Source organism: Staurois parvus, unplaced genomic scaffold (assembly GCF_062004578.1).
Source record: "Staurois parvus isolate SC_StPar_1 unplaced genomic scaffold, SC_StPar_1.0 ptg002245l, whole genome shotgun sequence".
Taxonomy (NCBI): Eukaryota; Metazoa; Chordata; class Amphibia; order Anura; family Ranidae; genus Staurois; species Staurois parvus.
In genome coordinates this window covers 95,110-112,544 of record NW_028320041.1, presented here as the reverse complement: position 1 = coordinate 112,544, position 17,435 = coordinate 95,110, and the positions used below count along the sequence as shown (strand labels likewise).

At 40.9% G+C, this 17,435-nt stretch overlaps 1 protein-coding gene across 3 annotated transcripts in view; it reads left to right on the top strand.

Annotated features, from left to right (window-relative positions):
- LOC149431468 (protein lin-9 homolog) overlaps positions 1 to 17,209 on the top strand; it is a 65,787-nt gene extending 48,578 nt beyond the window's left edge. For all 3 annotated transcript variants that reach the window (XM_089665579.1, XM_089665578.1, XM_089665576.1), the window contains 6 exons: positions 127 to 228; positions 405 to 485; positions 3,217 to 3,342; positions 10,083 to 10,262; positions 10,340 to 10,437; positions 12,549 to 17,209. In XM_089665579.1, the coding sequence (XP_089521705.1) occupies positions 127 to 228; positions 405 to 485; positions 3,217 to 3,342; positions 10,083 to 10,262; positions 10,340 to 10,437; positions 12,549 to 12,654 (693 nt within the window). In that variant the 3' untranslated portion in view covers positions 12,655 to 17,209. The remainder of the gene's footprint in view (positions 1 to 126; positions 229 to 404; positions 486 to 3,216; positions 3,343 to 10,082; positions 10,263 to 10,339; positions 10,438 to 12,548) is intronic.
- The last annotated feature ends 226 nt before the right edge of the window (positions 17,210 to 17,435 follow it).

Genomic DNA, 17,435 nt, shown 5'->3' with positions numbered 1-17,435 from the left:
ATGTTACAAATTAATGTACACATTGGAGTTGTTTTTAGAGTTAAAACAGCTTATTCCAATATGTAGATTTACCATTTGGCACTGCTTTCTTTGTTTTGTGATGCTTATGTTTATACCACATTTTAGGAAAGTGATACCTTGCTGGCACAATCTCCCTGGAAAAGCAAATCATCCATCACAGACAATAACACAATAGGGGGATTTCCAGTAGAATTCCTTGTTCAGGTGGTAAGTAAATTAGTACTTCATACTGGAATATCTGCAATATAACGCTCTTGGAAGTTTCCAACTGTAGCCTTTTCCTTCCCTGTGGAGTATTTTTTAATGTGAACTTTAGCATCATATATTTGATATCTATTTTTAACATTCAGGTTTATTTTATTTTCTATTTTTTTTTTCTTTAGACAAGGTTATCAAAGATCCTTATGATCAAGAAAGAACACATCAGGCAACTAAAAGACATGAACACAGAAGCAGAAAAACTGGTGAGGCTTAGTTATTTCCCCCTTAGGTGAACTTGAGTTCGGGCTGCTGACATTTTTAAGTATTAAAAAGAGCAAATGAACTTTAAAACATGTTCTTGGTGACCTCTGTAGCTGCTGATACTGTGGAGGATTTCATCCTCAAAGTTCACAGCACTGACTTAATACAGTTCATCCCTGGAGCTCATCTCACTCCTGCTCCCCTTCCCAACAGTGTCTATGCAGCTTAATGTGATACTAAAGCGAAAAAGGTGTTTTAACCTTAATATATTCCTTGCATTAAGGTAACAAATGTATTCTATTTATCAGCAGCTCAAAGACTGGTATTTTGGGTCAGTAGTATGCTGTGAGCTGGACAGACAGATATTTGGCCTGAGGTCTGCAGATTTTGTTCCTGCTAAATGAAGGGAGTTAATCTGTGATCTCATTTCTGTGAGAAAATGAAAGCACGACTGCATCTTTTCTCATCCATTGAGGGACACAGGAAGTAATAAACCTTTGGATTATACTACTGCTTATAGGAGGATTGAACAACGGCAAACAAAAAAAATAAATCTGTATGCCAGACCATGATAAACCTTCTATGACCAACATGCCACTGCTTTTGCTAATGTCCTAGGACAGTGGTGGGCAACCTTTTTTTTCAACTGAGCCAAATCTCGCCAAAACCACGATTGAAATTTATTTTGAGAGCCACATTTTTAAAACTGAAAATTCATCCCCCTATAGTAATTCATCCCCCCTATAGTAATTCATCCCCCCTATAGTAATTCATCCCCCCTATAGTAATTCATCCCCCATAGTAATTCATCCCCCATAGTAATTCATCCCCCATATAGTAATTCATCCCCCATATAGTAATTCATCCCCCCTATAGTAATTCATTCCCCATATTGTGTCAATTCACTTACCTTTGCTCCGCGCATTCCTCTCGCCGTGTTCCCGCGCCGTTCCGGTCTTCAGGGCGGACTGTGAGAGGAGAGGAGTTTGTCACGCTGCCCCGCCTACATCCTGACAGCCAATGTTTGCCACGCTCCGCGGGCCGGATTAAAAGGTCCGCCGGGCCGTAGTTTGCCCATTGCTGGGCTAGCCGCCCGAGAGGAGGGAGGGGAGCGGGCGCCCAGCACACAGAAGAGCCGCATTAAAGAGTGTAAAGAGCCGCATGTGGCTCGCGAGCCGCGGCTTGCCGACCACTGTCCTAGGAGGATGGACATTTTTCATCTAGCTCTGCTGTTAGACTAACCCATTTGTTACTAGAATTTTTTTTTTTTCTTCAGTTAAGACTCCTCTCTACATCAATTTGATGTCGCCAGATAGCTGCACTCAATCTCAATCTGTCTTTTGGAGTTCTGGGTCCGGACCCTGCTGAACTGGACATTGTGGGAATAAGCAGGAAATGACCTTCAGACAGATTCCATTGTTAGGGTTAACAGCAGAGTGGTTTCCAGGTCCAGACCCAAGCCGTATTGCCTAAGTCTCCCAGTTATTTGCTGACTCTGATCGCTGAGGCCTCAAAATTGCATCCGTCCCTTCTCGTGCAAACTTTATATCTGATTTGTCCAAAGCAGCTCTTTCTGCGTTGCTCCTGTCCTTGACTGATTGATGAAGTGCACACAACTAGGAAGCTAGAGAATCCGTTTGTCTTGGGTCATTTAAACTTCTGAGGCTACATAGACTTTTTCCTTTGCACATGCTTTTCCAACTATTTCTTTGTCCCCCCCCAATCCCATCTTATCCCCACTAGCTTATCCCTCTATCTATTTCGTGAGGCATTTGTACAAAATTGGACTGCTCCCACTGTGGCTTCACCTATGTAATGTCTTAACAAGATGCTATAATATTTGGTAAAGAGGCGGCCTTATTTGGTAAAGAGGCAGCCATCTTCATAGACAGACCAGACGGGCAGTTTCTGGAGCTCTGTTCTCAAGTGTCACAGGGAGGCAGTGGATTGGGGAGTGGCTATAGGAATGGGAACATGTTACATGTTCCACCCTAAAAATAGTTGGAACATGTAATATAGTCCCAAAGGTAAACTTATCCTTTAAAGTTCACTTGTGACAGTTTGCAAGAAGCTGCTCATCTCATTTTCTGCACATGTCTCATGTCAGTACATATGCATAGGACACTTTAGAAGTATCCTGATAGGTTGTTTGCTCCTCCCCCAAATGCTTATTAGCCGTGCATCCATTTACTGAGGATTTAAACAGAAGTGACCTATTCCTGCTGTGGATTCTACTGTGTGCTGTCTACTTAAAATGCTTCTGGTAAAGGGTGTGCCTATCTTAGGGGCCCAACCAATAAGGGATTGGAAGCCCTTTCTAGAGGTCTGTTGATATAATTGGTCCATAAGTAGTTTTGAAATTTTTAAAGAGTAAACCACAGGGTCCACCATACCTCCCCCCTCCCCTCCTGAATTCATGCTTGTCAAACTGGCCTTTTATTTGTTTTGCCTGGCCATGTGACTATAGAACCTCCTAGTTGGCACTGATATTGAAGGATTTCAACAAGTGCAATAAAATGACCCACTTTCTAAATCCACAAAACAGCAGGCAATAATTTGCTGCAATCGTGAAATATTGCCCCATATAGAACTCATCTGAAGGACTGGTTTTCTTTTTCTGTTTCACAAAAAATGTCCCAACGTTGCATGAAATGTGTCAACAGACAAATTCAATTTTTTTGAAATTTTGTAACCATGAAAACATTTTTCTGATCATTTCATTTCTTTCGGCAGAAATCCTATTCTGCTCCTATTGGTATTGAGTTTCAGAGGAGATATGCAACCCTTGTTCTGGAACTGGAACAACTCAATAAGGATCTTAATAAGGTTCTCCATAAGGTTCAACAGTACTGCTATGAGGTAAGGAAACCTTTGTAATAGAGGGTATTTACCCACCTAATTGAAGATGTGGAAAACTCCTCTACACTAAATGGGACTTTGAAGGCATCATACATACATAAAAGTGTCAACTCTTTATTTTGTCAAAAATACCATAAAATTATGGCATAACACGCCATTAGTACAAAACAGTCATATTGTACATATCACCAGTCACGAATATCATACAATTGTTGAGCAATGATGCTGATAAGTTACAGAGATGAATCTGCAGAAATCTGATGCATTTCGGAGCAATATAGCTCCTTCCTCAAGGATAGCAGATACTCTGCATAAGGGTGACATAGTCTGTTAGATTGAAAATACAATTATTTATTGCATGTCATATATAACAGCAAAATAAGATATCTTCTATGGTTCCAAATGTATAAATATACTCACAATATGAGAGAATCAACAAATGAAAATTTTCAACCATAAAAACAAGCTCCAAGATTGGCAGCACCTCCCGACCAGGGCACCATGGGCTCTATACACCTGAGAATCCCACCTAAACGGAACACAAGGGCCACCCAGATCACTACAGAGAGAGAATTTACATAGTGAAAAAGATACCTACATAAATTAACTACATGAGAAAAAGCCACAAAATGGCTAGGTGGGGACACCCACCGTTATGCTTATGAAGGATCTCAATATTCCCAAGGTAGATATGGTCTCAATATAGGCAAACTTTAAAACTGTGTGTGTGTATATTATACACACACATACATAAACACACATGTGTTTTGTGTCTCCACGTGTCTTTGTCCAATCACATCATGTGCCCCCTTGGAAATGACACGAATAAAAGTGCCAATAAGTGGATATCTCTAAAGCCCAAGAAAAGAGAGAGGCATACACATCACATCCAGACTCCACAGAGGCACATAAGATCATTGTTCAGTGTAAAAAGTCTATGTAGTGCTTACCATAAAGGCAGGTATCGTAACATAATCATGAGAGATTCATATTGGGCCCTCTGAATCAGGAGTATCAATTGTAGAGGGAAATTCCCACATATATTGGGTCGTAATTAGGAAGTCCTGGACGTAATACCCACCCACCCCCATAGAGGGGAGAACCAGAGAGGGGAAAATTGCACCCAAACGCCAATCTTGTATTGACTCCGTGAGAGACATTTCCGGGCACCGCCCCCTGGCTTGCTGGTGCGAGGCGCCACCACACTGTGCGGAGTGATGTCACGTATCGGCGTGCCGCCGACACACTGAGGAAACCAGCACAGCCACCAATGCAAGGGGGAACAGCAGAAGCCAGAACTCCCAGCCTCAGCAGCCAGGTATTGCTGCGTTCACTGGATCGATTAGATCCGACGGCGCAGCCCCAGCGTGCCAGGCGCCGAAAGGAAGGAACCCAGGAAATTTTTTTAAAAACTGCTTGTCCAGGGACTAAATCAGTGCACCAATTTACTTGTCCCTCATGACAATCTACTTGTCCAGATGGAAAAAAAATGAATTTTGACCAAAACTGTATTTAAATCTGAGGTGATTTTAGGATTGTTTTTAAAAACAAAAGGGGTTTTATGGTGACTTAAATGTGTAACATATTTAAAGCGGAATTCCACCTGAAAAAAAAATAAGTCGGCAGCTACAAAAACTATAGCTACTGACTTTTAAAATACGGCCACTTACCTGTCCCTCGGTCCAGCGGTGTCCTCACCACCGCTGGTTTCACCGGCCGTCACATGACAGGTCCCAGAAGACTATGGGGAGAGAGGGGGGGGGGGGGAGAACAACTTCCACTTCTGACCGACTCAGGCGATCACAGCGGAAGTGGGAGCGGGATCCTGCTCCCGCCCACCGCTCCCTAAAGGTGCCAATCCTTAATGGGGAGCGGGGGACAAAGACTTAAAGCGGAACTTCCCCTTTTGGGTGGAGCTTCGCTTTAACATTGCGCTGTTTCTCTCCTCCTCCTCTCTCTCCCAATACCTATTCCCCCAACACCCCCCCCCCCGCCTCTCTCCAGCATCACATCCTGGGACTAGCAGGGAGGAGAGAGACCTTGCAGTGTAATGAGCACTGATTGGCTGCTCTTCAGGAAAGGGGAGTGTTGGGCTTATATGTGGAGAGGCTCATTTTTTTTGGGGGGGGGGGGGGGGGAGAATGATATGTGCTTAGGTGTAACTTTCATCTTTTTAGAATTTAAAAGAAAAAAAAATTTTTTTTTTTTTTTTTTTACACTTAATTTTTTTTCCTCACATAGGGGATGTGATAATATTAGGTAACAGGTTCTCTTTATTGAGACATCCAAGTTCTGAAAGACCCTATATGTCTCCCCGTACCTCACTGAATGTAAAGCAGTCCACATCGCACTGCATTACATTTAGTAAATCTCTCAACGGGTCCCGAAGGTGACATCATAACGTCACTCCCGGGTCAGGACAAGAAGGGGAGGGGAGTGGACGTGTCCGCTCTCCTCCCTCCACTCTAGCTGATGGCGGTGAACCGGGCCCGCAGACGTGCAAGTGGAGCCTGGGAGATAGTGGGCGGGGGGAGGTGCACATGAGGGGTTGGAGAGGCTGGCACTGTGTCGAAGATGACAGATGAGTCCGCTGCTTGCCCGCAGCATGGCTCAAGGTAGGAAAAAAAGTACAGGAACTTGACTGACCTGCACAGGGTCCTTACCTAACCCGATAGAACACCTTTGGGATGAATTAGAGCAGAGACTGCGATCCAAACCTTCTCGTCCGACATCAGTGCCTGACCTCACAAATGCGCTTCTGGAAGAATGGTCAAACATTCCCATAGACACACTCCTAAACCTTGTGGACAGCCTTCCCAGAAGAGTTGAAGCTGTTGTAGCTGCAAAGGGTGGGCCAACTCAATATTGAACCCTACGGACTAAGACTGGGATGCCATTAAAGTTCATGTGCGTGTAAAGGCAGGCGTCCCAATACTTTTGGCAATATAGTGTGTATACCCTAGTTTGTAGACTCTAACTTTCACACAGTCCAAATAACATAGACTTATTTTGGGTATGTGTGTGTGTGTGTGTGTGTGTGTGTGTGTGTGTATGTATGTATATATATATATATATATATATATATATATATATATATATATATGTGTATATGTGTATATATATATATATATATATATATATATATATATATATATATATATATATATATAATTATTTATTTATTTTTTTATGCACACACAGAATGCAGGCCATTGATTGCAAGCAAGATTTGTTAATTTGCACGCACAAAGTATTTTTCCTTACAAATTCATTCAAGACCATGTTGCAAAAATAAATACACCCCAATGAAAGTCTTAAGAGCAAAGCTAAATTTTAGACAACAAAATCCTAATAAACAAGAATTCAACTACAGGTGAGTCTAACTATTCATTAAACTGGTGTCCAGTAGACAGTTGATTATAAAATACTTAACAAAGAAAAACCCCTTCCCATTTCATGCTGTCAGCAATGGCACCACATGGAAGAGAAATTCCTAAGAAAGAAAATTTCTTTACACAAGAAAAGTGAAGGCTACAAGAAGATCACCAAAGCTTTACTTATCAGGCAGAATACTGTAGCAAAAAAGATATAAAAATTTAACAGATGGAACTGCAACCTTCTCACAGAGACACCTAGGCTGTCCACGGAAGTTAAGACCTCAACAAAAGCGTCTTCTGATGAGAAGGGTTGAAGAAAATCACCATGCAAGTTTACTGCGGGTAGCTAAAAAAGTAGAAAGCCAAACTGGGGTGATTGTTTCCCGTGACACAATACAGCATGCGCTTAGGAGGAATGGCATGCATGGGTGTGATCCACGAAGAAAGCCTCTCCTAAAGCCCACGCACAAAAAAGCCTGCCTAGAACTGCCAGGGCCCTTGCTAAAAAGACTTCTGGGACTCTGTACTCTGGAGTGATGAGACCAAGATAAATGGTTTTGGAACTGATGGCTTCAAAACTGTATAGGGTTGCAAAGGTGAGGAGTACAAAGAAAAATGCATGGTGCCTACAGTGAAACATGGTGGTGGCAGTGTCCTTTTGTGGGGCTGCATGAGTCCTGCTGGTGTTGGGAGCTGCATTTCATTGATGGTATCATGAATTCACAGATGTATTGCTCTATATTGAGAGATAAGATGCTACCATCACTCCGTGCCCTTGGTCATCATTCACTTTTCCAACATGACAATGATCCAAAACACACATCTAAAGCCACTGTTGCATTTCTGAAGAATGGGGTGAAAGTGTTTCAGTGGCCAAGTATGTCTCCTGATCTGAACCCAGTCGAACACCTATGGGGAATTCTGAAGATACAAGTTGAGCATCACTTTTCATCCAGCATCCAGGCTCTAAAAGAGGTCATTCTTGAAGAATGGAAAAAGATATGTCGCCAACTTGTTCATTCCATGCCTAGAAGAAGGTGCTGTCCTTGCAAATCATGGAGGTCATACAAAATACTAGATGTAGTAGTTTTTGTTGTGGAGTGTATTCATTTGTGCATCAACTAATTTTAGTAGAACTGAAGATTTTGTAATCTAAGTTTTATATTATTACACTTACTTTCATGTAATGAGCTAAACAAGTGTTCTATAAAACTCAGTTTTGTCAAAAGTTTGGAAATTGTTCCTGTGTTCATTGAGATGCTGATTAAAATCTTACTTTTTAAAAGGGGTGTACTCATTTATGCTGAGGTGTGTGTGTGTATTCTACGTATGGCAGTCTGGAAGCGGTTTAATCCTAAGCGCAGGGGTCAGTTTCATACAGAGTAGCAGAACAGTGATTGATTTGTAATGACCTGTCACCAACTGATGTGATAGAAAACTTGTCAGTGCTGCCACCATCTGAAATCAAGATACATAACTGCAGGCATTATTTATACGGTTAGGTCCATATATATTTGGACAAGGGCACAATTTTATTTTATTTTTTCAGGTATTTACCCAAACATATTTAAGCTCTATATATATATATATATATCTCCAGATTGGAGGAAGGGTTTAGGACTTACAGCTCTTAAGAGTAGCCACCCCCCCCCCCCTTTTTCATGGGACCAAAAGTAATTGGACAATTGAATCAAAAGCTGTTTCATGGCGAGGTGTGGGATACTCCATTATTTCTTCATCAATTAAGCAGGTAAAAGGTCTGGAGTTGATTCTACGTGTGGTATTTGCATTTGGAATCTACTGTATTGCTGTGAACCTACATCATGCGTTCAAAGAAGCTGTCCATGCAAGTGAAACATTGTAAGGCCATTGTAAGGCTTCAAGAATGAAACAAATCCATCAGCAACATTAGGAGTGGCCAAATCAATAGTTTGGTACATTCTGAGGAAACAAGAATGCACTGGTGAGCTCAACAACATAAAAAGGCATGGACGTCCCTGGAAGACAACAGAGGTGGATGATCGCAGGATCCTCTATATCACTGGTGCCAATCTGGTGTGCCTTCAGCTGTTGCCAAACTACAAGTCCCACGAGGCATTGCAAGATTGAGAGTTACATGCATGACTCCAAAAGGCAGAGGCATGATGGGACTTGTAGTCTCACAACAGCTAGAGGGCCGCCAGTTTGACACCCCTGCTCTATATGGTAAAGAAAAACCCATTCACAACATCCAAACAAGTGAAGGACACTCTCCAGGAGGTGGGCGTATCATTGTCGAAGTCTTCAATCAAGAGAAGACTTCACGAGAGCAAATAGAGGTTTCACCACAAGGTGCAAATCATTCATAAGCCTGAAGAATAGAAAAGCCAGATTAGACTTTGCCAAAAAAAAAAAATCTAAAAAAGCCAGACCAGTTGTGGAAAAGCCTTCTTTGGGCGGATGAAACTAAGATTAATCTGTACCAGAATGAGGGAAGAAAAAAGTGTGGAGAAGGCTTGGAACAGCTCATGTTTCAAAGCACACAACGTCCTCTGTAAAACATAATGGAGGCAGTGTGATGGCATGGGCATGCATGGCTTCCAGTGGCACTGGGTCATTGGTGTTTATTGATGTGCTAGAAGCAACCGAATGAATTCTGAAGTGTTTAGAGAGATACTGTCAGCCCAGATTCAGCCAAATGCAGCACAGTTGATTGGACGGCACTTCACAGTACAGATAGAGATTCTTCCAAAACACACTGCAAAAGCAACCCAGGAGCTTTCGAAGGAAAATAAGTGGAATATTCTGCAATGCTTGAGTCACTCATCTGATCTCAACCCAATTTAGCATGCATTTCACTTGCTGAAGGCAAAACTAAAGGCAGAAAGACCTACAAACAAAGAACAACTGAAGACAGCTGCAGTTAGAGCCTAGAAAAGCATCAGAAAGGAGGAAACCCAGTCTTTGGTAATGTCCATGGGTTCCAGACTTCAGGCAGTCATTGCCAGTAAAGGATTCTCAACAAAATACTAAAAATGAACATTTTATTTATGATTATATTCATTTGTCCAATTATATTTGAGCCCCTGAAAATGGAGGGACTGTATAAAAATGGTTCCAATTCCTAAAATTTGTACTTGATATTTATGTTCAACCCCTTGAATTAAAGCTGAAAGTCTGCACTTCAGATCCATTTGGACTGTTTTGTTTTAATTTATTCTGGTGGCTTATGGAGACAAAAGTATGAAAATTGTATCTGTGTCCATATATATATATATATATATATATATATATATATATATATATATATATATATATATATATGGACCTAACTGTATATACTGTACATGATTATAGTAGATAAAACGTTTTAAACTTCCACAGCTTGCTCCAGATCAGGGCCTTCAACCAGCAAACCAGCCAACAGATATGAGGCGGCGTTGTGAGGAAGATGCCCAAGAGATGGTCCGCCAAGCCAACACCTCCAACGGTCAGCCATGTGTACAGAACGAGAGCCTAACAGACCTCATATCCCGACTCACCGCTATCCTCCTACAGATCAAAGTAAGACCTCAACATCACTCTATTATTTCCAAACTTTTTAGAGAATCTTTTGTGAGACTGTACTACTTCTTTTACAGTGCCTGGCAGAAGGAGGAGACCTGAATTCTTTTGAATTTAAATCTTTAACAGATTCTATTAATGATATAAAGAGTTCTATAGACCCTTCAAATATCAGGTATGTGTGTCAGGCTTTAACGTGTCTTATTCTGCTGTTATGTTTATCATTTCCATTGTGTCAGCTTGTATTTCATGTATTTTAGACCAGTGTTTACCTTTACATTTATTACTATTATCTGCTAAAGCAGTTTCAGTAATACAAACACAAAAAATATGAGACGACATTCTCTATAATCAAGTAAGAGGACTTTTGTTTAAAAAAAAAAAACTGTCATTTGGCTGTTAGGCCCTAAACCTCTCCCGCGACCTTTCTCATATGAAGCAGCAGCCCAGCATTCAACACTTGCAGGTGTGTTGGATTCCTGTGCTCACCCCCTGCACCCTTTGAGTCCATCTTACCATGTCCTATAGTGCCGAAGAGGCCTAAGCATGTGCTGAACATTTTGATGGAGGCTGTGGCACCTTAACTGAGAAAAGATAAGACCACAGGAGTGGTAAGTATAGTACCTTTTCTCTTGCAGGACCTTGATTGTGGCAATCCCCTTTGATGATAATGGGGCCTGGAATCCATGCTTCACCATGCAATCTTGCTTTAGTGTAGACATCCCTAGTAGCTTATACCTTTTGCTCCCCAGTTGCTCTGTTCAGCAGCTAGTAGCAAAAGAAATACCCTGGGTAAGCTTTGAGCCACCATAGTCATAGCTTACCTAGGGCTATGGACTCCCTTTACTATGGTGCTGATTGGCCCAGCAATATATGAAGTAATTTCCTTGGCTCCAGGTGCTTAATGGAGCCACAGGGAATCAAAGAAAAGTATATGAAGCTGAGGATTAATGCAAATCTGTTGTATTGTCCTGAATGGGCAAAGCACAGGTTTATGTTCAAGTTGAACTTCAATCTTACCTTCAGTCTTGCACATTTGTACAGGCTCCTCTCCTGTACTGAAATTGCTTACTCTGATTTCTCTGCACACTGGGCTTCTGGGAATGCACACAGGGAATGCACACAGTGTGCATTCGAAGCTCCAACAAGTCTAATAATGCCTGTCTTATTTTTCCTGCCTAGAGGGCATTCAACATTTATTTAGTTTGGGGTTTTTTTTGTTTTTTCAGTCCAGCCTGATTTTCCTTGGCCTGCCCCTTTCTTTTACTGGATTTCCATTTTTTTCAATCATAGACTCTTTATCATATGTGGGCATTACCTATGAACGCAGACTCCTCCCGAATGACATCAGCCAAAGGCATTTTGTTACTTTCATAACTTTTTCCAAGGCCCAGCCCATTGCTTGCATAAGGGCTGAGGGCTCATAAGTACTGGGGCAGGGTGTTTAGGAAGATATATACAGTACCTTGCTGGACCTCCCCACCAGCCATGATCTGCCAGTGGTAATATCTGTGGTTCCTTCCTGGGGTCTAGGCCCAAAAAAGAACCAATAGGTTGTAAGACATTGTAAAAAATGTGAAACTAAAAGCCTTGACTAAGAACAGACCACATAAGATGTGAATATTTTTTTGTTTTGTTTTTATTTTTGTTTTGTTTTTTTATTTCCCAACTAGCGACCTGAAAATGGAATAGATTCCTCCATCCACACAAACAAGGTGGAGGTAGGATTCCCCCTAATTCCCCCAACCAGGAGATTGTATTCTGAAAACAGGACTTGACACACTCAAAATACACTAATCGGCAACTTCAGCTTTTCAACTTGTTCATCAAACAGAAATCGATCTAATGATCTTCTGTCAAGCGGGTACAGCTACATACTAATAAAGATTCAGCTGGTCCTTCCCGAATCCTGATCTATCTATAGCCACCTTTAGTTAGAAAAAAAAACACCTAATTTACCTCATCTAGTTCTGATTTCATTGTTCAGCTAAGGCCGTGCCTTTGCAAATCCCTTGTCCAGTCAGTGTCTCTACGACCGTGTGTGTGTATGTATGTGATATATATATATGTATGTGATATATATATGTATGTGATATATGTATGTGTGTATATATATATATATATATATATATATATATATATATATATATATATATATATATATACATACACACACTGCACTACTCTTGCTGGCATTGTTCTTACCAGTAAACATAAGTTCTTAGTTGCATTAGAAATTTTGATGACCTGGAATGTGATGGCACCCATCTGTGTTTTTTCTTGCAGCTGTTTTCAGAATAATGTGGAGATCCACGTAGCACATATCCAGAGTGGCCTGAGTCAAATGGGAAATCTCCATGCCTTCTCAGCCAATAATACCAACAGGGACTGACAATCTGGCAGACTCGTCTATAGAAGAAACATGGACTCTTCTTTGTATTACAAATGAACCAGCATTACAAACTTGACATATTTTATTTACTTTGTCCTATGGATACACACGGCAAAGAATAGTTGGAGTTTCCAGGCCGCTTCCCACCCAGATACAGATATTGTGGAAAGAGCACTCTTCGTTGTTTCCGTTCTTCATTGTCGGTTTTTTCTTTGTCATCCCTTCTCACTGTCCTGCGTGGCTTGTGGTGAGGTTATTGTTTGCCATCGGCTGCATTATTTGCTTTCACTTCATGAGATCAAATGAGAATTTTAGGTGGTCATCCTATGAGCTGCAAGTGTTTAGGTGAATCCCACAAACCAACCAATGTCCATGCACTCCCATGGCAAACACATTTTTAAAATGAAGCTGTCCTCTTAAGCAGAAGTGGGAGCCATACTGTGCACAGCAGGTATAAAGACTCCTTTATCTGCTGCGTTTGATATTCCAGCCTTCCTTCCATCAAAGGGAAGTCTGGTTGCTAGAGGTTACTGAAAGCCCAATTTAACTTTTCCTTTAAATCAGTCAAATATATTACAGGTGCATCAAATCAAAAGGTGTCCAGAGTCTGTTTTCTTTAGTTGCCACAGTTTGAATAGATAACCTGTCCCCTGCCAGCATGCTGTAAATAAGGACCCTTGCTCTGTGTGGAAGCTGTGGTCTCTCTGCATTGGTACAACTTACCCCTTGCTGATTTAGAACTAGAGCTCTCCTGTCAGCTTGATTTGAGAGCTCTAGCTCTGCCTCAACTGGGGTCTGCCAGACCTCTGCAAAGAGATCCCCGTTTTCACATGAAGCACAAAGATTCTTTTCTGCAGCAGGCTTTTCTACCTTTTTGATTGACCTGGAATGTATTTAGCTGATTTAAACTGAAAATTTAGTTGGGCATTAACTGTGCACATGCTCTTGATCTCATCCAGTAAGTTTCCAGTTCATGACCAGTGACCTGGCCAATGGGAGAAACCACAGCACCCAGTGGAGGACCAGTTCTCAAAACACCTGAACATCTCAGGCACCAGGGAATATCTCAGACACTGCAGTATTTTCAAGAGCGCAAAGGCTAAGATCACTGCCTGTTGCAAAGGTAAGTAATAAATCTCTCCCTTCACAGGTTGTCTTTGTTTCTTTTCTTATTTTTGTTGTAGTGACAAGTTCACTTTAAAGATTGGGTATGCTTTGAACAATGATTCTGACACTATTGTGGGAACATTTGCTCGGCATTGGAATGTTATTGGCTGGATGCCATTTTTATGTGTTTTATGTATGTAGAAGATATTACGATTCTGCAGATATAGGATTTTGTATGGTGAGGTCATATTTATATGTGCTAGGGCTTCAAGGTGCAGCTTGTGAACATCAGCACTGATATCTGAGAATGAATATACATGCCTGCACCCTGCACAGTGGTCTTTTGAGAGTGGAAGAACAGATTGTGCTGTTTGCTTAGTTGACTGGCGCACCTCTTTTTTTTTTTTTATTAATAAAGGCCATAGTATTCAACGCTAACAATTTAAAGAGCACAGCAGCTGCCTGCTGATGAAATTTGCTCTGTGGGCAGCCCTGTTAGCAACACCCAGATTGACAAAAGTTGATTGTTCAATCACAAGTCGTTTAGTGGAAAATTGACAGCTGAGATGTAGGAAGTGTTTAGGTATTCTGCCAGCCGGTGGTGCTGACTGGCAGCATAGCGCAGCCTGCGGTGGGAGAGTCATCTATCCACTATCTTTAGTATGGGTGGAGGAATCTGCTAGATTTATTTCATTCAATCCCCAGGCTGAACACAGGACATATAAAATACTTTTGGTTGAAGACTGAAAATGGATAAAAACCTTGGCCTGGTTTTTGTGGCGGTCTGTTTCACCACTGATATATCTCTTCACTATCCCCTGTGTCACCAACACAGAAAGTGGTCAATAATCCACCCAACTGATGCACTGATGTCAAACCAACCTTGACAGAGGTTCTAACACTCCTGTTTACTATTCAATACAAGAGTTTTAGATGGAGTTACTTAATCACTGTATTCAGGCAAGAGAAACCTTTAAAGTAAAGCTGGCCATACATATAGAATTGTATCCCGTTGCAGAGATTCTCTTCACTTCCTGTCTCTGGGAAATCTCCTTAGCAGGTACGCAGGCTAGAACAAAAACCTGATGTATATCACTTCATCCAAAGTTAAAGGAAATAGTTTTGCGTTCTGTTACAATGTCTTTGATCAGAAAACGTCTTCACCGTCACTGCTGGTTGGGAAAGTTTGTTAACCCTGTATCTGTAGATACATAAATGGTGGATACAGCATATAGTCAACACCGGTCTATGACGTCTCTTTGCAGACCTGTGTATCCTTGGCTGTTTACCTTGTAAAAATTGTGTATTGGGTTGTTTAATATAGGTGGTCAAAAAAGAATTCTATGGTAAACCATTTCACCTTTGTTTTATGAGCTAGATTTAGGAAAATGTACCTACTCAAATTTTAGAAACCACAAATAATGAAGAATTTTATGGTATTGTACAGCTCTATGACCACACAGGGCCTCACACCCTGTAGTGCTTGTATAGTTTAAAGAGAAAAAAAAAAAAACAAAGAAACAAAAATATTGTTTTCTTGTGTATTTTGTATCATTTTTATTTGAGGGGGTTATTCATTTTATATACCATCTGGCTAAATCAACTTTGACAAGAAAAATAAAAATCAAAGGAGCAGGGTGTAAAATTGTTGCTGCAGGTTGTCACAGCTGTGGACAATGAAAGCCAGCAAAGAAAACTCCTCCATCCACACCATTTAGAGCAGATGGAGAAATCGATTAGATTTTTCTCACTGGGCACACTGGCTGAATTTGTAAAATCTATCCATGTATGGCTAGCTTAAAGGATAAGTTCACCTTTTGTAACATATTACACCCATACAGGGTGTAACATGCCACAAATGCACCAGCCTCTGCTCCCCTTGAGTCCCTGTTTTGACAGAGCGGGGGATTTTTGCTGTCACAATCCAAAAACACATGGCTGTGCGGGGCTCCACTTGTCTGGCAGCGTTATTCATTCAGTGTTCTGTGAATGTGAAAACTACAAGTACTGGCAGCCTTTGCGGCTGTCGGCTTGTAGTTCTCAAACTACCACGGCCCTGTGTAGTGCTCTGATAGTCCATTGATTCTTCCTGTCAGAGTGAAACTGTCTGCCCATAACTGAGGTATGAACAGACGGATACAGACCGTCTGCAGGATGCTGGCATTACACCCATAATGTATATTTTTTTACCTGCAAAAAAAGAGCATTTATTTATTTTTTGTAAAGGTGAACTAATCCTTTAAAGGCTAAGTTCACCTTTCTGATCATGTTACATGTTATTTAGGGTGTAACCTGTTCAGCATCCTGAATTTTGTGCATGAACTACTGTCTGCCATTACGGCAGTAGTCCATTGAGCTTCCTGCAGTTCAGTAACTGTCTGCCTGTATGGGAGGTACAAGCAGACAGCTGACTGAGAGTCTGCAGCAGCCTGGAATTGTACCCACGATCTGCTGATCACAGGTGCTAAGCTCTTCAGGCTCCTTAGAAGAAAAAAAATATAATATGAACATTTTTTACCTGCCAAAAAACGTGCATTTTTTTAATAAAAAGTGAACTTATCCTTTAAGCCTATCCATCTGTTCTTTTCTGTGTAGTAGATGGACATGTTCAATGAGAAGCAATGATGGAAGTAAAACAGGCCTTATCAAAGTGTCTTCCATAATGGGTGTCAGTTTTTCTCCATGACAACCAGTTGGTAAAACAGAGTGCAGTGTTCTGTGCATCTTGAAGGTGAGTTCTGTTTCTCTGAGTTTATTACTTGATCCAACGAGAGCCCCCTTTGTGGCATTTTACAAATTCTATCATTTTGCAAATTGGATGCATGGGTGCACACATAGGACAAACGAGCTAAAAGTCTTCATTGTTTTGCAGATCAGTTTGCTTGTCTGTTGCAAACCGATGTGTGTGTTTTAATGTTTTTTTTATCCTGAATTGCATTCAAAATCCTTAACGTGTATGTGGGCCCTTACGGTTTTAGCTGCACATACACTTTAATGGACCATTTTAATTAAATGCATTTTGAAGGAAAATATACACTGGGATCGAAGAATGACTTGCAAGACCTATGCCACCAAGACAATGGGATGATGTATGCGAAGATGGAAGTACGCTTCTGGTAAAAGGCGGAGGGGATGGTGCGTGCGTGCATGTGTGTGTGTTTGTATGAATGAGATTTCAATATAGGTTGTTTAAATAAACATTTTTAATCTGTTGAAAATATTGGTTTGCAAAAGTGGATTGAGTGTGTTTTGTTTTTTGTTTTTTATTGGGTTGTGCAAGGTGGTATAATTAATGAAACTGTATCATATGCATGGGTTTTATTATAAAACTTTGGCCTGCTCTGTTTAAAATGAAATAATTTATGGTCACTTTGATCTGTTTTTTTTTTTCCCTACACAATGACTGATCTCCATTCAGTAAAATATATTTTGATGCCTTTTTATCTCACACTGTTTTTTCAAAGTGGAATTTTTCATTTGAGCTATATGTGTGGGAAGGGTGACTTAAATCTGAACTCCAGGCTGATATAAGACAATGAATGCATATAATTTTTTACTATTTTTATTTGCTAGTAGTGTAAGTACCAGATTTTGGCCTGTTGTCAGCTTCTTGATGTTACTGTATAGCAGCGCTTAGGCCGGGAGATGGAGAAGCAGTACTAGGAGCCAATCAG